The sequence below is a fragment of the Tachyglossus aculeatus genome, chromosome 17 (assembly GCF_015852505.1).
Source record: "Tachyglossus aculeatus isolate mTacAcu1 chromosome 17, mTacAcu1.pri, whole genome shotgun sequence".
Taxonomy (NCBI): Eukaryota; Metazoa; Chordata; class Mammalia; order Monotremata; family Tachyglossidae; genus Tachyglossus; species Tachyglossus aculeatus.
The window spans coordinates 12,616,240-12,638,453 of record NC_052082.1 but is presented as its reverse complement, the minus strand read 5'-3'; the positions used below and the strand labels follow the sequence as shown (position 1 = coordinate 12,638,453).

Genomic DNA, 22,214 nt, shown 5'->3' with positions numbered 1-22,214 from the left:
TGGGGAAGGTTACAAGGTGATCAGGTTGTCCCACGGAGGGCTCACAGTCTTCATCCCCTTTTACAGATGAGGGAACTGAGGCAGAGAGAAGTTAAGGGACTTGCCCAAAGTCACACAGCTGACAATTGGCGGAGTAGAGATTTGAACCCATGACCTCTGACTCCAAAGCCCGGGCTCTTCCCACTGAGCCACGCTGCTTCTCTAAGTAGGGGGAAGAACAGGTTGTTAATCCCCGTTTTACAGATGAGGGAACTGAGACACAGAGCAGCAAAGTGCCTTGCCCAAAGTCCCACAGCACGCAATAATAATAATAATAATAATAGCATTTGTTAAGTGCTTACTATGTGCAAGGCACTGTTCTTTTAGACTGTGAGCCCACTGTTAGGTAGGGACTGTCTCTATATGTTGCCAATTTGTACTTCCCAAGCGCTTAGTACAGTGCTCTGCACACAGTAAGCGCTCAATAAATACGATTGATGATTGATGTTCTAAGCACTGGGGAGGATACAAGGTGATCAGGTTGTCCCACATGGGGCTCTCAGTCGTAATCCCCATTTTACAGGTGAGGTAACTGAGGCACAGAGAAGTTAAGTGACTTGCCCAAAGTTACACAGCTGACAAGGCCCTGCTGAGAGCTCACCTCCTCCAGGAGGCCTTCCCAGACTGAGCCCCTTCCTTCCTCTCCCCCTCGTCCCCCTCTCCATCCCCCCATCTTACCTCCTTCCCTTCCCCACAGCACCTGTATAGATGTATATATGTTTGTACATATTTATTACTCTAATTATTTTACTTGTACATATCTATTCTATTTATTTTATTTTGTTAGTATGTTTGGTTTTTTTTTTCTCTGTCTCCCCCTTTTAGACTGTGAGCCCAATGTTGGGTAGGGACTGTCTCTATATGTTGCCAAATTTGTACTTCCCAAGCACTTAGTACAGTGCTGTGCACATAGTAAGCGCTCAATAAATATGATTGATTGATTGATTGACAAGAGGCAAAGCCAGAATTTGAGCTCAGATCCTCTGACTCCCAAGCTTATGCTCTTTCCACTAGGCCACCTGCTTCTCCCTCTTGCCTCTTCCCCCTCCAGCCTCCTCTTCCCCCACAAATAGAGACCCCAGGGTCCAGTCGACGGCTACCGGGTCAGGCCCGTGTGCCAGCAGAAGTCAATCAATCAATCAATCAATCGTATTTATTGAGTGCTTACTATGTGCAGAGCACTGTACTAAGCGCTTGGGAAGTACAAATTGGCAACACATAGAGACAGTCCCTACCCAACAGTGGGCTCACAGTCTAAAAGGGGGAGACAGAGAACAGAACCAAACATACCAACAAAATAAAATAAATAGGATAGAAATGTACAAGTAAAACAAACAAATAAATAAATAAATAAATAGAGTAATAAATATGTACAACCATATATACATATATACAGGTGCTGTGGGGAAGGGAAGGAGGTAAGATGGGGGGGATGGAGAGGGGGACGAGGGGGAGAGGAAGGAAGGGGCTCAGTCTGGGAAGGCCTCCTGGAGGAGGTGAGCTCTCAGCAGGGCCTTGAAGGGAGGAAGAGAGCTAGCTTGGCGGAGGGGCAGAGGGAGGCCATTCCAGGCCCGGGGGATGACGTGGGCCGGGGGTAGACGGCGGGACAGGCGAGAACGAGGTACAGTGAGGAGATTAGCGGTGGAGGAGCGGAGGTTGCGGGCTGGGCTGGAGAAGGAGAGAAGGGAGGGGAGGTAGGAGGGGGCGAGGTGATGGACAGCCTTGAAGCCCAGGGTGAGGAGTTTCTGCCTGATGCACAGATTGATTGGTAGCCACTGGAGATTTTTGAGGAGGGGAGTAATATGCCCAGAGCGTTTCTGGACAAAGATAATCCGGGCAGCAGCATGAAGTATGGATTGAAGTGGAGAGAGACACGAGGATGGGAGATCAGAGAGAAGGCTGGTGCAGTAGTCCAGACGGGAAGTCCACAGTCGTGAAGACTGTGCCCCGGGTGCCGAGGCTGGCCTGACTTTTTGCCCTCCCCGTCCACAGTTTGCCACCGGTCCTGTGCAGCGTGCCGGGGCCCCACGGGCAAGGACTGCCTGGCCTGCCGAGACCGGGCCCGGGTGCTGAAAGCTCACGCCTGTGAAAGTCGCTGCGGCCGGGGGTTTTACCGGCAGGATGGCGTCTGTATCGGTGAGTCTTGGCTTCCGAGCCTGGGGTTGCCACCCGCTCTGGTTCACTCTTTAACTCTACTCAGTCAATCAGCGGTATAATAATAATAATAATAATGGCATTTATTAAGCGCTTACTATGTGCAAAGCACTGTTCTAAGCGCTGGGGAGGTTACAAGGTGATCAGGTGGTTCCATGGCGGGCTCACAATCTTAACCCCCATTTTACAGATGAGGTAACTGAGGCACCGAGAAGTGAAGTGACTTGCCCAAAGTCACACAGCTGACAATTGGTGGTATTTATTCTCCCCCTCTAGACTGTAATCTTGTTGTGGGCAGGGAATAATAATAACAACGATGGCATTTAAGCGCTTATTATGTGCACTGTTCTAAGCCCTGGAGAGGATAGAAGGTGATCAGGTTATCCCACGCGGGGCTCACAGTCTTAATCCCCATTTTACAGATGAGGGAACTGAGACACCGAGAAGTGAAGTGACTTGCCCAAAGTCACACAGCTGACAATTGGTGGTATTTATTCTTCCCCTCTAGACTGTAATCTTGTTGTGGGCAGGGAATAATAATGATAACGATGGCATTTAAGCGCTTATTATGTGCACTGTTCTAAGCACTGGAGAGGATGGAAGGTGATCAGGTTATGCCACGCAGGGCTCACAGTCTTAATCCCCTTTTTACAGATGAGGGAACTGAGGCACAGAGAAGTGAAGTGACTTGCCCAAAGTCACACAGCTGACAATTGGTGGTATTTATTCTCCCCCTCTAGACTGTAATGTTGTTGTGGGCAGGGAATAATAATAACAACGATGGCATTTAATTGCTTATTATGTGCACTGTTCTAAGCACTGGAGAGGATACAAGGTGATCAGGTTATCCCACATGGGGCTCACAGTCTTAATCCCTTTTTTACGGATGAGGGAACTGAGGCACAGAGAAGTGGTGACATGCCCAAAGTCACACAGCTGACAAGTGGCAGAGCTGAGATTTGAACCCATGACCTCTGACTCCCAAGCCCGGGCTCCTTCCACTGAGCCAAGCGAGGCTGAGGAATGTGCCTCTAATCATAAACAGGAATGTGCCTGTTTATTATTATTATTATTCATTCATTCATTCAATCGTACTTATTGAGTGCTTACTGTGTGCAGAGCACTGTACTAAGCACTTGGGAAATGCAAGTTGGCAACATAGAGAGACGGTCCCTACCCAACAGCGGGCTCACAGTCTAGAAGGGGGAGACAAACAACAAAACAAAACATATTAACAAAACAAAATAAATAGAAGAGTAAATATGTACCAGTAAAATAAATAGAGTAATAAATCTGTACAAATATATATACAGGTGCTGTGGGGAGGGGAAGGAGGTAGGGCGGGGGGATGAGGAGGGAGAGGAAGGAGGGGGCTCAGTTTAATTATCATTATTATTCATTCAATTCATTCAATTGTATTTATTGAGCGCTTACTGTGTGCCGAGCACTGTACTAAGCGCTTGGGAAGTACAAGTTGGCAACATAGAGAGACGGTCCCTACCCAACAGCGGGCTCACAGTCTAGAAATTATTAAACAATGATCACAGTATTAATAAATCGTATTTATCATTGTCAATACTAATTGTGGTATTTGTTAAGCACTTACTGTGTGCCAGGCACTCTATTAAATTCTGGGGTGGATACAAGCAAATCGGATTGGACCAGATCTTTGTCCCACATGGGACTCACAGTCTTAATCCCCATTTTACAGATGAGGGAACTGAGGCCCAGGGGAGTGAAATGACTTGCCCAGGCCACAGAGCAGACAAGTGGCGGAGCCGGGATTTGAACCTGTGACCTTCTGTCTCCCAGGCCCGGGGCCCATCCATGCTGCTTCCCGTTCTCTCCCAAGCGCTTAGTACAGTGCTCTGCACACAGTAAGCACTCAGTAAATACGATTGAACGAATGAATATTGAGTTCTTGCCACGTACTTACTTCCTCTTGGTGCTTACCAAGAGCACTGTACTAAGCTCTTGGGAGAGTCCAGTCCAACAGAGTAGGCCGTGCTGCTTCTCTTATTCATTCATTCAGTCGTATTTATCAAGCGTGCAAAGCATTGTACTAAGCACTTGAGAGAGGAGAATTTGACAATAAACAGACACATTCCCTAGGATGGGGCTATCAGGTGAGGTTCAGCACCTCCAAGGTCACTTGCAGGAGTTTGGGGTTGGCAGGAAGGCAAATTAATTTTGTTCTTTGAGCCGTGAACAAAGCTTGCCTAGCAGCGTTAGAAGCAGCGTGGCTCAGTGGAAAGGGCCCGGGCTTTGGAGTCAGAGGTCATGGGTTCAAATCCCCGCTCGGCCAGTTGTCAGCTGGGTGACTTTGGGCATGTCGTTTAACTTCTCTGGGCCTCAGTTCCCTCATCTGTAAAATGGGGGGGAAGACTGTGAGCCCCCCGTGGGACCACCTGATCACCTTGTAATAAATGCCATCGTTATTCAGCACTTAGAACAGTGCTTTGCACATAGTAAGCCCTTCTAGACTGTGAGCCCACTGTTGGGTAGGGACCGTCTCTATATGTTGCCAACTTGTACTTCCCTAGCGCTTAGTACAGTGCTCTGCACATAGTAAGCGCTCAATAAATACGATTGATTGATTGATTAGTACAGTGCTCTGCACACAGTAAGCGCTCAATAAATACTGTTGAATCATCATCATCATCATCAATCGTATTTATTGAGCGCTTACTATGTGCAGAGCACTGTACTAAGGGCTTGGGAAGTACAAATTGGCAACATATAGAGACAGTCCCTGCCCAACAGTGGGCTCACAGTCTAAAAGGGGGGAGACAGAGAACAAAACCAAGCATACTAACAAAATAAAATAAATAGAATAGATATGTACAAGTAAAATAAATAAATGTATAAACATATATACATATATACAGGTGCTGGGGGGAAGGGAAGGAGGTAAGATGGGGGGGATGGAGAGGGGGACGAGGGGGAGAGGAAGGAAGGGGCTCAGTCTGGGAAGGCCTCCTGAATTGTAACCTCCCCAGTGCTTTGCACGTAGTTAGCGCTTAATAAATGCCATCATCATTATTATTAGTAGTAGTATCACGGTGTCCTTAGTCAATCCGCTCGACTGCTGTAGGGCCAGCGAGGAAGTTTCACCGACAGATTGTCTCTCCGCAGCTTGCGACTCGTCATGTGAGAGCTGTGGGCCGGACAGCCCTCTCTGCCTGTCCTGCGCCGGGAGCGCAGTGATGCACGGTGGCAAGTGCCTTGCCGAGTGCCCGGGTGGTCACTACCCCGATGCCACGCGCAGATGCCAAGGTGAGAGGTCCTTCCCCAGGGTCCTTTATGTCCCCACCCTCGGGTGACCTGTGGGGAGTGTCACTGGGCGCTTCTCTGGAAAATGGGGATTGAGATTGTGAGCCCCAAGTCGGACGTGGACCGGGTCCAACCTGCTTATCTTGTATCTACCCCAGCGCTTAGTACAGTTCCTGGGACACAGTAAGCACTTAACAAATACCATCATCATCAGTCGTATTTATTGAGCGCTTACTGTGTGCAGAGCACTGTACTAAGCGCTTGGGAAGTACAAGTTGGCAACATCTAGAGACGGTCCCTACCCAACAGTGGGCTCACAGTCTAAAACCCAACCCGTAACCCAACCCCTCCAAAAAATGTTGGCGTCTCCCATCGGGAACCAAGGGTGAGCATTCGCCATCTTGCAGATGCAGCAGGGAGAAGCAGAGTGGGTCAGTGGAAAGAGCACGGGCTTTGGAGTCAGAGGTCATGGGTTCAAATCCTGGCTTCACCAATTGTCGGCTGTGTGACTTTGGGCAGGTTACTTTACTTCTCTGGGCCTCAGTTACCTCATCTGTAAAATGGGGATTAAGATTGTGAGCCTCCTGGGACAACCTGATCACTTTGTAACCTCCCCAGCGCTTAGAACAGTGCTTTGCACATAGTAAGCACTTAATAAATGCCATTATTATTATTATTATTGTTATTAACAAATACCATAACCCAACCCCTCCAAAAAACGTTGGCGTCTCCCATCAGGAACCAAGGGTGAGCATTCACCATCTTGCAGATGCAGTTTGGTTATGATGACCTTGTTGCCAACTTGTACTTCCCAAGCGCTTAGTACAGTGCTCTGCACACAGTAAGTGCTCAATAAATACGATTGAATGAATGAGTGACCCTGCACTGACTTCTTCCATTTTCTGACCCAAGTGGTATTAATAATAATAATTTTGGTATTTGTTAAGCGCTTACTATGTGCAAAGCACTGTTCTAAGCGCTGGGAAGGATACAAAGTGATCAGGTGGTCCCACGTGGGGCTCACAATCTTAATCCCCATTTTACAGATGAGGTAACTGAGGCCCAGAGAAGTGAAGTGACTGGCCCAGAGTCACCCAGCTGACAAGCGGCAGAGCTGGGATTTGAACCCATGACCTCTGACTCCCAAGCCCATGCTCTTTCCACTGGGCCACACTGCTTCTCATCCCCCTCTCCATCCCCCCCATCTTAACTCCTTCCCTTCCCCATAGCACCTGTATATATGTATATATGTTTGTACAGATTTGTTACTCTATTTATTTATTTATTTTACTTGTACATATCTATTCTATTTATTTTATTTTGTTAGTAGGTTTGGTTTTGTTCTCTGTCTCCCGCTTATAGACTGTGAGCCCACTGTTGGGTAGGGACTGCCTCTATATGTTGCCAACTTGTATTTCCCAAGCGCTTAGTACAGTGCTCTGCACACAGTAAGCGCTCAATAAATACGATTGTTGATGATGATGATGGTGGACACAGATCTGACGGTCACCATTCAGCAAAGAGATCATCAAGTCATGGTTGACCTGTCCCCCCGTTCATGAGTTCGAGGCTCAGCGGCAGGTGAAAAGTCAACCAAGTATGCTAGAAAGGAGAGAGCAAACAAAACCAAAGGCGCCGTTCTGCCACCGTTCATTCGATCGTATTTATTGACCGCACCATATTAACCCCCCTCTAATCACCTCATCTGATGAACGGCAGAAAAGAACCAGAGAGAAGGTGCAGAGAAGCAGTTTGGCCTAATGACAGAGCACCTGCCTGGGAATCAGAAGGCCTTGGGTTCTAATCCCATGTCTGCTCCGTGACCTTGCTCAAATCCACTTCCCTGTGCCTCAGTTACCTCTTCTGTAAAATGGGGATTAAGACTGTGAGCCCCATGTGGGACGTGGACTGTGTCCAACCTGATTACCTTGGATCTAGCCCAGTGCTTAGAGCAGTGTCCAGCACATAGTATTAACAAATGCTCTGCACACAGTAAGCGCTCAATAAATATGATTAAATGAATGAATGAATGAACAAATACCATTAAAATACCATTAAAAAAAGAAAGAAGGGAAGCCAGTGTCAGTCAGTCATATTTATTGAGTGCTTACTGTAATGATGGCATTTATTAAGCACTTACTATGTGCAAAGCAGGGTTCTAAGCGCTGGGGAGGTTACAAGGTGATCAGGTTGTCCCATGGAGGGTTCACAGTCTTAATCTCCATCTTACCTCCTTCCCTTCCCCACAGCACCTGTATATATGTATATATGTTTGTACATAGTTATTATTCTATTTATTTATTTATTTATTTATTTTGTACATATCCTATTTATTTTATTTTGTTAATATGTTTGGTTTTGTTCTCTGTCTCCCCCTTTTAGACTGTGAGCCCACTGTTGGGTAGGGACTGTCTCTATATGTTGCCAGCTTGGACTTCCCAAGTGCTTAGTCCAGTGCTCTGCACACAGTAAGCGCTCAATAAATACAATTGATTGATTGATTTTACAGATGAGGTAACTGAGGCAAAGAGAAGTTAAGTGACTTGCCCAATTATGACAATTGGCGGAGCCGGGATTTGAACCCATGACCCCTGATTCCCCCCCCACACACCCGCCTTACCTCCTTCCCCTCCCCACAGCACCTATATATATGTATATATGTTTGTAAATATTTATTACTCTATTTATTTATTTTATTTGTACATATTCTATTTATTTTATTTTGTTAATATGTTTTGTTTTATTCTCTGTCTCCCCCTTCTAGACTGTGAGCCCACTGTTGGGTAGGGACTGGCTCTAGATGTTGCCAACTTGTACTTCCCAAGCTCTTTAGTACAGTGCTGTGCACACAGTAAGCGCTCAATAAATACGATTGAATGAATGAATGACTCCAAAGCCCGTGCTCTTTCCACTGAGCCACGCTGCTTCTCTGTATGTACTAAGGGTTTGGGAGAGTCCAATATAAAAATAAGTAGACACATTTTCTACCCACAGTGAGCTTAATATAATAATAATAATGGCATTTATTAAGCGCTTACTACGTGCAAAGCACTGTTCTAAGCGCTGGGGAGGTTACAAGGTGATAAAGTTGAATATAAGCCAAGATGATCAAGGGGTGGGGTTCATTCACAGAGAGGAAGATCTGTCCGTGGAGACAGAGAGTGAGCAGGGTTGATGATTACATGGCCATGATGGGTGGGGGGCAGAGGGCAGAGACAGGATCTTGGTTTACCAAGGCCTCCCCTTGGTACATAGGCAATTGCCTCCCCATAGGCAATTGGCGGAGAGCTGGGATTGGAGTCTAGATCCTCTGACTCCCAGCCCCATGCTCTTTCTGCTCAGCCGTGTTGTTTCTCTGTACCTCAGTTTCTTTATCTGTAAAATGGGAGTTAAATGTTGTTTTTTCTGGTATTTGTTAAGCGCTTACTATGTGTCAGGCACTGTTCTAAGTGCCGTGGTAGATACAACATAATCAGATTGGGCACAGTCCCTGTCCCACAAACAGTTCAGTCTTAATCCCCATTTTATTATAGATGAGGAAACTGAGATGCAGAGGATTTAAATAATAATAATAATAATAATAATAATGGCATTTATTAAGTGCTTACTATGTGTAAAGCACCGTTCTAAGCACTAGGGAGGTTACAAGGTGATCAGGTTGCCCCACGTAGGGCTCACAGTCTTCATCCCCATTTTACAGATGAGGGAACTGAGGCACAGAGAAGTTAAGTGACTTAATGATGATGGCATTTATTAAGCGCTTACTATGTGCAAAGCACTGTTCTAAGCACTGGGGAGGTTACACGCGGGGCCTCACAGTCTTAATTCCCCCCGCCGTTGGGTAGGGACCATCTCTATATGTTGCCAACTTGTACTTCCCAAGCGCTTAGTACAGTGCTCTGCACACAGTAAGCGCTCAATCAATACGATTGAATGAATGAAGCCCCATTTTACAGATGAGGTAACTGAGGCACAGAGAAGTTAAGTGATTTGCCCAAAGCAAGGTCACCCAGCAGACAAGTGGTCGAGGCAGGATTCGATCCCAGGTCCTCTGACTTCCAAACCCATGCTCTTTCCGCTCGGCCGTGCTGCTTCTCGTGATCTTTCTTAGACTGCGAGCCCCACGTGAATCAGGGAGGGGTCTGATCGGCTTATCTTGTATCTATCATCATCATCATCATCAATCGTATTTATTGAGCGCTTCCTGTGTGCAGAGCACTATACTAAGCGCTTGGGAAGTCCAAGTTGGCAACACATAGAGACAGTCCCTACCCAACAGTGGGCTCACAGTCTAAAAGGGGGAGACAGAGAACAAAACCAAACACACTAATGAAATAAAATTAATAAATAGAATAAATAGAATAGATACGTATCTATCCCAGTGCTTTACCAATTCCATTATTATTATTGCATGTTCTTCTATAACACCTGTATATGTGTATATATGTTTGTACATATTTATTGCTCTATTTATTTATTTATTTATTGTGCTTGTACATATCTACTCTATTTTATTTTGTTAGAATGTTTGGTTTTGTTCTCTGTCTCCCCCTTTTAGACTGTGAGCCCACTGTTGGGTAGGGACTGTCTCTATATGTTGCCAATTTGTACTTCCCAAGCGCTTAGTCCAGTGCTCTGCACATAGTAAGCGCTCAATAAATGCGATTGATGATGATGATAACCCAGCATTCTTGTGTTTCTCCCAGCTTGCCACATCTCTTGCGCCGGTTGTACAGGACCCTCTGCCACCCACTGCACCCTCTGCTCCCCCTCGCTGGCTCTGTACCAAGGGCGCTGTCTACCCGGCTGCGGAGCGAGCTTTTATTCCCAAAACGGGATCTGCCAAGGTAACTGATAACATCCCTGTCTTCCCCACAAGCTGCCTCGTGCAGCTTCAGCTTTGGTCTGGGAGTCTTTCGTTGGAAGACCCTGACTCTGTGTTGCCAATTTGTACTTCCCAAGCGCTTAGTCCAGTGCTCTGCACATAGTAAGCGCTCAATAAATACGATTGATGATGATGATGATGATGACTCTGTACGTATTTATTACTCTATTTTACTTGTACATGTTTACTATTCTATTTTATTTTGTTAATATGTTTTGTTTTATTGTCTGTCTCCCCCTTTTAGACTGTGAGCCCACTGTTGGGTAGGGACTGTCTCTATATGTTGCCAGCTTGTACTTCCCAAGCGCTTAGTGCAGTGCTCTGCACACAGTAAGCGCTCAATAAACACGATTGATTGATTGATTGATTTGTTGTCTGTCTCCCCCTTCTAGACTGTGAGCCCACTGTTGGGTAGGGACTGTCTCTATATGTTGCCAGCTTGGACTTCCCAAGCGCTTAGTGCAGTGCTCTGCACACAGTAAGCGCTCAATAAATACGATTGATTGATTGATTTGTTGTCTGTCTCCCCCTTCTAGACTGTGAGCCCGCTGTTGGGTAGGGACTGTCTCTGTATGTTGCCAGCTTGTACTTCCCAAGCGCTTAGTGCAGTGCTCTGCACACAGTAAGCGCTCAATAAATACGATTGATTGATTGATTGATTTGTTCTCTGTCTCCCCCTTCTAGACTGTGAGCCCGCTGTTGGGTAGGGACCGTCTCTATATGTTGCCAACTTGGACTTCCCAAGCGCTTAGTCCAGTGCACTGCACACAGTAAGCGCTCAATAAATACGATTGAATGAATGAATGAACGAATGACTTTTCTCCCCTAAACCTCATCAAGGTTGTATATAATAATAACAATCATAATGGCATTTATTAAGTGCTTACTATGTGCAAAGCACTGTTCTAAGCACTGGGGAGGTTGCAAGGCGATCAGGTTGTCCCACAGGGGGCTCACAGTCTTAATCCCCATTTTACAGATGAGGTAACTGAGGCTGTGAGCCCCCCCTTTTCGACTGTGAGCCCCCCCTTTTCGACTGTGAGCCCACTGTTGGGTAGGGACTGTCTCTATATGTTGCCAACTTGTACTTCCCAAGCGCTTAGTACAGTGCTGTGCACACAGTAAGCGCTCAATAAATACGATTGATTGATTGATTGATTCATCTCAGTGCCCTTGATGCCACTGAGGGCACTAATGTCTCACAAAGGGTGGCGTTGCCCGGTGCCCGTTTTTCAGTGTAACTTGGATTCCCCGCCTTACCTCCTTCCCCTCCCCACAGCACCTGGATATATATATGTCTGTACGTATTTATTGCTCTATTTATTTATTTGAAATACACTATGACCCGGTTGGTAGACACATCCCCTGCCCACAAGAAGCTTACAGTCTAGAGGGGGAGACAAACATTAAGATAAATTTAAAACATGTCCATAAGTGCCGTGGGGCTTATGGTAGGGTGAATATCAAGTGCTTAAAGGTTACAGATCCAAGGGCGTAGATGATGAAGGCTCTTTGCAAGGAGATTCAGGGGGCAGAAAGGATTGTCAGGTATAAGAAGGGTATGGATGAATTTGTGGGTGGGAATTATCAATATTAATGTCAGTAATATAGCATTTGTTAAGCTCTTACTAGCACTGTACTAAACACTGGGGTTTGGTACTGGGAATAATTAGGTCCCACCTGGGGCTCACCGTCTAAGTAAGAGGGAAAACAAGTGTTGAATCCCTATTTTGCAAATGAGGGAACTGAGGCATAGAGAAGTTAAGTGACTAGCTGAAGGTCACACAGCAAGCGACAGAGGTGGGATTGGAACCCGGGTCCTCTGACTCCCGAGCCTGTGCTCTTTCCATAGCAAGCAGCGTGGCTCAGTGGAAAGAGCCCGGGCTTGGGAGTCAGGGGTCATGGGTTCTAATCCCGGCTCTGCCAATTTTCAGCTGTGTGACCTTGGGCAATCACTTCACTTCTTTGGGCCTCTGTTACCTCATCTGTAAAATGGGGATTAAGACTGTGAGCCCCACGTGGGACAACCTGATCACCTTGTAACCTCCCCAGCGCTTAGAACGGTGCTTTGCACATAGTAAGCGCTTAACAAATCATCAATCGTATTTATTGAGCGCTTGCTATGTGCAGAGCACTGTACTAAGCGCAAATGCCATCATCATTATTATTATTAGGCTACGCTACTTCTCTATGAGGGGGAAAATTTTTCCACCGTGAGCTATTCACATGGGGGACGGTTCCCTTAGGGAGTTATTAGAGAGCAGGTTACCATGGAGAGTTGTCAGAAGGAAGCATTTGAGATGTTCGAGGAAAACGTTAGGGATGCCAGAAGGCTAGATAAAGATTAAGCAAGGATTAAGAAGGATTAGCAGAGCAGCATAGCCTAGTTTAAAAAGCACCGGCCTCGGAGTTAGAAAGCCCTGGGTTCCAATCCCAGCTCCGCCGCTTCTCTGCTGTGGGACCCTGGGCAAGTCACTTTACTTCTCTGTGCCTCAGTTACCTCATCTGTAAAATGGGGAATAAGGCTGTGAGGCCCATGTGGAACAGGGGCCGTGTCCAACCTGACTAGCTTGTGTCTGCCCTAGCATTTAGTACAGTATGTGGCACATAGTGGAGTACTTAACAAATACCATAAAAAAAAAAACAAATCAAAAGAAAAAAAGATACGTGAATTATAGATCCTTGGTAAGTTACTAGGAAGAAGAGTTGTGGGTGACCTTGGGTTCACCTGGGACTGTGAGTTCCTTCAGTATAAAGGTTAATTTGTAAGAGGACAACCGTCTCTAAACTGCAGGCTCACCATCTAGACTCTCAGCTCTTTGTGGGCAGGGAACATGCCTACTAACTCTGTATTTTACTCTTCCAACCGCTTAGTACAGTGCTCTGCCCCCTGGAAGCGCTCAACAAATACTGTTGATTGACTGATTCATCTCAGGGCCCTTGATGCCACTGAGGGCACTAATGTCTCACGAAGGGTGGCGTTGCCCAGAGCCCGTTTTTCAGTGTAACTTGGATTCCCCACCTTACCGCCTTCCCCTCCCCACAGCACCTGGAGATATATATATGTTTGTACATATTTATTACTCTATTTTTTATTTTACTTGTGCATATTTATTCTATTTCATCATCATCAATCGTATTTATTGAGCGCTTACTGTGTGCAGAGCACTGTACTAAGCGCTTGGGAAGTACAAATTGGCAACATATAGAGACAGTCCCTACCCAACAGTGGGCTCACAGTCTAAAAGTATTCTATTTATTTTACTTCGTTAGTATGTTTCGTTTTGTTGTCTGTCTCCCCCTTCTAGGCTGTGAGCCCGCTGTTGGGTCGGGACCGTCTCTATATGTTGCCAACTTGGACTTCCCAAGCGCTCAGTACAGTGCTCTGCACACAGTAAGTGCTCAATAAGTACGATTCAATGAATGAATGAACGAATTCCCGTTCTTACCTCCAGCTTGCCATCCGTCTTGCCTGAGCTGCATGGGCCCAGGACCATCTGACTGTACCCGCTGTTGGAACCCGGAGGAGGGACTGCAGGCAGAGCGGCATCTCCGGGAGACCCCCGTGGGCACGTGTCTGTCCCGGTGCAAACCCCAGTTTTACTTGAAGGACACTGGGTTCTGTGAAGGTGGGTAATGAAAACCCACCCCGGGGGTCAAGGGGAAGACCTCTGTAGCAGGGACGTCCATCCAGTGGGTCGGGAAGTGACGCAAACTGGGCTCAGGTGAGTTAGTCGGTCATATTTATTGAGCCCTTACTGTGTGCAGAGCACTGTACTCAGTCCTTGGGTGAGTGCAATAAAAAAATAAACAGAAACACTCGCTGCCCACAACATGCTTACAGTCTAGAGGGGGAGACAGTCATTAATAGACATAAATAAATGACAGGTATGGACGTAAGTGCCGTGGGGCTGGGACGGGGGGATGAATAAAGGGAGCAAGTCAGGGCGATGCAGAAGGGAGTGGGAGAAGAGGAAAGGAGGGCTTAGGGAAGGCCTCTTGGAGGAGATATGCTTTCAATAAGGCTTTGAAGTCGGGCAGGGGTTGGGGGGAGTAATTGTCGGATTTGAGGAGGGAGGAGTTCCAGGTGAGAGGCAGGTGCACAGAGTCATTCATTCATTCATTCAGTCGTATTTATTGAGAGCTTACTGTGTGCAGAGCACTGGACTAAGCGCTTGGGAAGTACAAGTTGGCAACAGATAGAGACGGTCCCTACCCAACAGCGGGAGACAGACAACAAAACAAAAGATATTAACAAAATAAAATAAATAGAATAAATATGTACGAGTAAAATAAATGGAGTAATAAATATGTACAAACATATATATATATTTTCAAGTGCTTAGTACAGTGTTCTTTTAGACTGCGAGCCCACTGTTGGGTAGGGACTGTCTCTATATGTTGCCAATTTGTACTTCCCAAGCGCTTAGTACAGTGCTCTGCACATAGTAAGCGCTCAATAAATACGATTGATGATGATGATGATGATAGGTGCTGTGGGGAGGGGAAGGAGGTAAGGCAGCGGGGATGCAGAGGGGGAGAGGAAGGAGAGGGCTCAGTCTGGGAAGGCCTCCCATCTGAATGGTAACAATAATAGTGGTATTTGTGAAACATTTACTACATGTCTGGCTGCAGGAGTCGGAGCGCCCTGGGCATCGGCACGGGGGCTGGCCGGTGGTGCCCAGGCTTGCTCGTTCCCGGAGGGAAGGGGAAATACAGGCTCCCGGCGGGTTTTCACTGGTTGTTCCTTTCTGTTCCTGCTTGTCTGGGCCTAGCGTGTGACGGCTCCTGTGGGGCGTGTGTGGGGAGCAGCCCGCATAACTGCACCGCCTGTGCCTCTACCCACGTGCTGCTCGACGGTCGCTGCCTCGCCCACTGCCCGCCCGGGTTCTTCAGGCAGGAGGTGGCCTGTTCCGGTGAGTGCGGGCGATGGTGAGGGTGGAGGGCTCCCTGGGGCTAAGGGTCAGCCAGAACACGGTGTGGAAACCCCCCGGGGCAGCTGAGCGTGGCTTACGCTTTCCCTGGAACGTGACCAGAATGTGCGGGCAGAGGAAGAGGATTTCAGCAGATCCGCACCGCGCCTTGGAAATGGCAGGGAGACAAGGCGCCTCCAACCCCAGCCTCCTTTGGCGCAGAGCCAGAGCTGAACCCGTGGCTGTCTGAGCCCTTGGCTTACTCAGCCTGTCAGTCAGTCAGTCAATCATATTTATTGAGCACTTACTGTGTGCAGAGGTCTGTACTAAGTGCTTGGGAGAGTACACTATAGCAATATAACAGACACATTCCCTGCCCAAAAAGAGGTTACATTCTAGAGGGGGAGACAGACAATAATATAGAAAATTTACAGGTATGGGCATAAGTGCCGTGGGGGTGGGAGGGAGGATGAATAAAGGGAGCAAGTCAGGGCGATGCAGAAGGGAGCGGAAGAAAAGGAAAAGAGGGCTTAGGGAGATGTGCCTTCAATAAGGCTTTGAAAGGGAGGAGAGTAATTGTCAAATATGAGGAGGGAGGGTGTCCCAGGCCAGGGACAGGATGTGGGCGAGAGGTCAGCAGTGAGATGATGAGATCAAGTTACAGCAAAAAGGTGTCTCACTTGGTGAAAGCAGCTCTGAGCCTGTCCCTGCGGTGAGACGAAGCCTCGGCCACCTCGGCCTGAAGCCTTGTTCGAGGCCCCCGGGACTCCAGCAAAGGGAGAAATCACTCAGGACCTTTTCCGGCCCCTTCCCCCTCCGTTGGGAAGATGGGATCCCAGAAGTGACCCTCCCGCCCTCTCCCGATCAGGGGAGGATGGCTGGGAAAGAAGAGCCCTTCCGGATGACTCTGGATTCTCCGTGTCCAAGTCGTCGGAGCCTCGAGGATGTGGGGCTGGTCGTGACCTCAGCCTGCCCTCTGTTTGATCTTTACGCTCCTCAGCTCTTGGTCTTCTCCGCCTCAGGGTCGCCAGGGCGATATTTTCCGGCCCCAGCCCCAGCCTGGGCCCCAAATCTCGGCCCTGCCCCGGGCTGGGCGGGCAAGTCTCCTACCGCTTCTCGGACTGAACCTGTCGGTGCAGTGGGCCTTCAGCGGGCACCGGGGTGTGTTGGTGAGGTTGGCTCTGCCCTTGCCCGTCCCACCTCGAGGGGATGACTGGATTCATCCCAGAATGTTTGTTTTGTGGGAGGTGTGGTGGCTTAGTTACCCCCAGAGTGGGAGGCAAGGGTCAACTGGTGCTCCATTTTGCGGGTGGGAAGAGGCCGGTGACCTTTCCGAGTGTGTCTGGGCCTCGGGATCTTGGAGAGGAGAGGGTCTGGAATGTAGGGTGAGAGCATCCCCACAGTGAGGAAAACTGACCAGAGGAACCTTCGGCTGCACTGCCCCCCTGGGCCGGATCTGTGACTCCATTCGTTCACTATTCAATCGTATTTATTGAGCGCTTACTGTGTGCAGAGCACTGTACTAAGAGCTTGGGAAATACAAGGTGGCAACATATAGAGACGGTTCCTACCCAGCAACAGGCTCACAGTCTAGAAGGGGGAGACAGACAACAAAACAAAACATGTGGACAGGTGTTGTCAGAATAAATAGAAATAAAGCTAGGTGCACATCATTAACAGAATGAATAGTAAATATGTACAAGTAAAATAGAGTAATAAATCTGTACAAACATATATACAGGTGCTGTGGGGAGGGGAAGGAGGTAGGGCGGGGGGAATGAGGAGGAGGATTCCAGGGGCCAGGCCTAGGACCGCTCACTCTCAGAGCTGGAGCCGTTGCAAAGGTCATCTGGTCCAGCCCCTGCCTCGGGGCTGGAGAACCCGGAACAGCCCCGGAGAGCTGGTTGCTGTTTCCATTTTTAGGTAGGAGGGAGTTTGAATGGGGGCTCACCCTTTTCCCCTTAACTATCAAGCCCACGATGAAAACAACGAGTTTCCCCATTCTTTCCTGTCCAGTTGGGTCCATTTTAGTCAGCTGGCACAGGGAGGGGACACACTTCTCACCTGTTTGGCTTCTCTGTTCCTGGCTCACCAGACTGACCCATTGGGAGGCCGCCAATGCCCCAGGGTTTGCTGGGGCACATCGCTGTCCCAGAGCTTGGCAGTGCCAGGGCTGGTGAGCAGCCCGTCAGCTCGGTAGGTCCCCGGGGCCGACTCTGGCCACCGCTGGACCCTTCCCCTTCCCGCGACTTGGGAAATCCCGGTTCCCCCAGCGACGGACGGTCACGTGGACTTGCTGTCCCGTGTGAAGCGGGTGCATGTGGAGGCCCCAGGGCCCGGCGCTGAGATTTGGGTCTTTCCCCAGCCTGTCACCCGACCTGCCGAGAGTGCCATGCGGGCTCAGACTCCGACTGCACCGCGTGCCACCCGCACGCGGCCCTCAGTGGCGGAACCTGCCGGAATGGCTGCCGGGACGGGCAGTATCTCGACCTCGTGGGCTCCTGTGCGGGTGAGTGGCGGGCAAGACTCTTGGAGCCGGTTGGAAGCCCAGCCTCGACTGGCCGCTCCACAGCGTGGCTTAGTGGAAAGAGCGCAGGCCTGTGAATCCGAAGGGCCTGAGTTCTAATTCTGATTCCGTCACATGTCTGCTGTGTGACCTTGGGCAAGTCGCTTAACTTCTCTGGGCCTCAGTTAAGTCATCTGTACAATTATTGTGTACTAAGCACTGTACTAAGCGCTTGGGAGAGTACAGTACAACAGACACATTCTCTACCCACAATGAGCTCACAGTCTAGAGCAGGAGATGGACATTAATATAAACAAACAAACAAATAAATAAATAAATAATCATTCATTCATTCAATCGTATTTATTGAGTGCTTACTGTGTGCAGAGCACTGTACTAAGCGCTTGGGAAGTACAAGTTGGCAACATATAGAGACGGTCCCTACCCAACAGTGGGCTCACAGTCTAGAAGGGGGAGTCAGAGAACAAAACAAAACATGTTAGCAAAATAAAATAAATAGAATATGTACAAGTAAAATAAATAGAGTAATAAATACATAAAAACATATATACATATATACAGGTGCTGTGGGGAAGGGAAGGAAGTGATGGAGAGGGGGAGGAGGGGGAGAGGAAGGAGGAGGCTCCGTCTGGGAAGGCCTCCCAGAAGCAGTCAATAATTATGGTACTTGTTAAGTGCTTACTATATGCCAAGCACTCTTCTAAACACTGTGGTAGATACAAATTAATCAGGTGGGACACAGTCCCATTACCACATTGGGCTCACACTCTTAATCCCCATTTTTTTACAGATGAGATAACTGAGGCCCAGAGAAGTGAAGTGACTTGCCCAGGGTCACACAGCAGACAAGTGGCAGAGCTGGGATTAGAACCCCTGACCTTCTGACTCCCAGCCCCGTTCTCAATCTACTATGCCATGCAGCTCCTCACAATGACAGATACATACATTTGTGCTGTGGGGCTGGAAAGGAGAATTCATTGTCAGTCAGTCATATTTATTGAGCGCTTACTCTGTGCAGAGCACTCTACTAAGCGCTTGGAAAGTACAACTTGGCAACAGATAGAGACAATCCCCACCCAACAACGGGCAAAGGAATGAAGGGAGCAAGTCAGGGTGAAGGAGAAGAGAGTTGGGAGAAGAGGAGAGGGGGGTTTAGTCGGGGAAGGCTTCTTGGAGGAGATGGGACTGTGTGGGTACCCCCTTCCCTGATTCTCCTTTTGTGGGTACGCCCTGTCCTGATTCTTCCTGCGATGGTCCATCCTGTCCTCATTCTGTCTTTGAACACTGTCCTGATTCTCCCTGCGATGATGCACTCTGTCCTCTTTCTCTTTATGTCCAAACACCTTGTCCTAGTTTTCTATATGCAGGGAGCCCCAGTCCTGGTTGTCTCTGTGTGGGTACACCCTATCCTGGTACATCCTGTGTGGGTTCTCCCTTCGCATGTGTGCCATGAACCAATAGACTCCATGTGAGTACACACTGGGATACCGTGTCCTGCACCAGCTTGTACTTCCCAAGCGCTTAGTACAGTGCTCTGCACCCGGTAAGCGCTCCATCAATACGACCGAATGAATGAAAAGTGTGTAAGTACACGCTGTGAAAGTACATCCCGTGTGGGTACCTCTGTGACGGCACGTCACGGGTGGGCATGCCCTATGCCTACGACGGAGCTGGGGTTCTTTTCTGGTGGAAAAATCCAGAGGTGGTGGCCCACCAAGTTGTGTGTGTGCACCGAATAGCTTGGCCCTAAGATCCGCGCCCATGGTGGAGGCGGAGAAAGGAGGATTTCCCTCACCCCTTGGGAATGTGCCCCGCCTTACTTGTACATATTTACTATTCTATTTGTTTTATTTTGTTAATATGTTTTGTTTTGTTCTGTCTCCGCCTTCTAGACTGTGAGCCCACTGTTGGGTAGGGACTCTCTATATGTTGCCAGCTTGTACTTCCCAAGAGCTTAGTACAGTGCTCTGCACACAGTAAGTGCTCAATAAATATGATTGATTGATTGATTTGGGGAAGGATCTGACTTAGGGCACTCCTGCTGCCGTGGGGGTGGGGGTAGCTGGGCAGACTTTAATTGGGCCTGGTTCTCTTCACCTTTCCTCTCTCATCCACCGTCGCCGTTGGCTTCCCCTACCCGCTGCAGAGGCCCCTGCCCCAAGACCGGGAAGGTTTTTCTGACCCTAGTTCAGAAATGACCCTGGGTAAGGCCATTTGTTGGGGGCAAAATCAGTGCATCAACCCCACCGATTCCCCGCTGGCTCTCACATCATCATCAACCGTATTTATTGAGCGCTTACTGTGTGCAGAGCACTGTACTAAGCGCTTGGGAAGTACAAGTTGGCAACGCATAGAGACAGTCCCTACCCAACAGTGGGTTCACAGTCTCACATCACAGGAGCATCCTTCCTCCTGCTTGGGGCCACCGCTGAGAGGTGGCGGGGCGGGGGGCGGTGGATCATTTCCAGAGGCGTCCTATCGCTCCCAGACCAGCACCAGAACCCTCGGGGGCCTTCACCTATTTAGAAAAAAGAAAAACGGCGGGTGATCTATCACCCAGACCCGTTCCAACACATCCTGGGCACCGTTCCAGCCGGCTCAGAGCCGGCTCAGAGCCTCTGCATGTGGGTATTTTTTCCAAGTCTATCAAACAAGAGATACGGCTGGTGCGGTTGAGCCCCGGCAGGAGCGGAGCGCTCCCCCAGAGAGCGAAGGGGATCTGGGGGCGGGAGGGAAGGAAGGAAGGGGAGATCCAGCGGGCTGGCTCCAGGCTGATGTGTCTACCAGTCCACCCACTTACCCACCCTGCTGGGCTGACTCCCTTCCCTGCTCCCTCCTTTGAATGAAAGTGTCTTCTTTGATCTCTAGAAGAGGGAAACATTCCGGAGCTCCCAGGTGTCCTCCTGCCTTCATCTTTCCCAGCTGGAATTCCCAGCTCCCTCTTTAGAGGAGAGATTGGGGTGGGGAAAGACAGAGAGACGAGACCCAGGGGCACAAGGCTCCACCAGGCTGTGCCGACCCTCTCAGATCACCCTTGGGAGGTTCCAGGGAGGAAGGAGGCGTCCTGTTAATAATAATAATAATAATAATAATAGTAGCATTTATTAAGCGCTTACTATGTGCAAAACACTGTTCTAAGCTCTGGGGAGATTACAAGGCAATCAGGTTGTCCCACAGGGGACTCACAGTCTTAACCTGATCACCTGACAACCCGATCACCTTGTAATAATAATAATGGTAGCATTTATTAAGCGCTTACTATGTGCAAAGCACTGTTCTAAGCGCTGGGGAGGTTACACGGTCATCAGGTTGTCCCACGGGGGGCTCACAGTCTTCATCCCCATTTTGCAGATGAGGGAACTGAGGCCCAGAGAAGTGAAGTGACTTGCCCGAAGTCACCCAGCTGACAAGCTCTCCCCCTTCTAGACTGTGAGCCTGCTGTTGGGTAGGGACTGTCTCTACGTGTTGCCAACTTGTACTTCCCAAGTGCTTAGTACAGTGCTCTGCACACAGTAAGCGCTCAATAAATACGATTGAATGAATGAATGAATGGCAAGTGGCAGAGCCGGGATTTGAACCCATGACCTCTGACTCCCAAGCCCTGGCTCTTGCCACTGAGCCACGCTGCTTCTGTTGGGACCGAAACACTTTGGGGGTGACACTGGGTCTGTGTGAACGCAACTGAAGCTTATCCCAGCTCTGCCACATGTCTGCTGTGTGACCTTGGGCAAGTCACTTAACTTCTCTGAGCCTCAGTTACCTCATCTGTAAAATGGGGATTAAGACTGTGAGTCCCCTGTGGGGCAACCTGATCACCTTGTATCCCCCACAGCACTTAGAACAGTGCTTTGCACATAGTAAGCGCTTAACAAATGCCATCATCATCATCATCATTACTGAATTTTGCCTAGTGGAAAGAGCATGGGCTCGGAGGACCTGGGTTCTAATCCCGGCTCCGCCGCTCATCTGCTGTGAGACCTTGGGCAAGTCACTTTACTTCTCCCTGCCTCTGTTAACCTCATCTGTAAAATGGGGATTAAGACTGTGAGCCCTATGTGGAATGTGTCCAACTTAACTGTCTTGAGTCTGCCTCAGTGGAAAGAGCCCGGGCTTGGGAGTCAGAGGTCATGGGTTCAAATTCTGGTTCTGCCAATTGTGTGACTTGGGGCAAGTCACTTGACTTCTCTGTGCCTCAGTTCCCTCATCTGTAAAATGGGGATTAAGACTGTGAGCCCCGCATGGCACAGCCTGATCACCTTGTAATCTCCCCAGCGCTAAGAACAGTGCTTTGCACATAGTAAGCGCTTAACAAATGCCATTGTTATTATTGCCCACGCGCTTTGTACAATCATCATCATCATCAATCGTATTTATTGAGCGCTTACTGTGTGCAGAGCACTGTAGTAAGCGCTTGGGAAGTACA

At 48.7% G+C, this 22,214-nt stretch overlaps 1 protein-coding gene across 1 annotated transcript in view; it reads left to right on the top strand.

The window, feature by feature from the left end:
• FRAS1 (Fraser extracellular matrix complex subunit 1) overlaps positions 1–22,214 on the top strand; it is a 210,436-nt gene that overhangs the window by 59,504 nt on the left and 128,718 nt on the right. Inside the window, 6 exon segments of the mRNA XM_038759168.1 lie at positions 2,032–2,175; positions 5,329–5,469; positions 10,173–10,313; positions 13,807–13,980; positions 15,127–15,267; positions 17,630–17,773. Coding sequence (XP_038615096.1) covers positions 2,032–2,175; positions 5,329–5,469; positions 10,173–10,313; positions 13,807–13,980; positions 15,127–15,267; positions 17,630–17,773 — 885 coding nt within the window.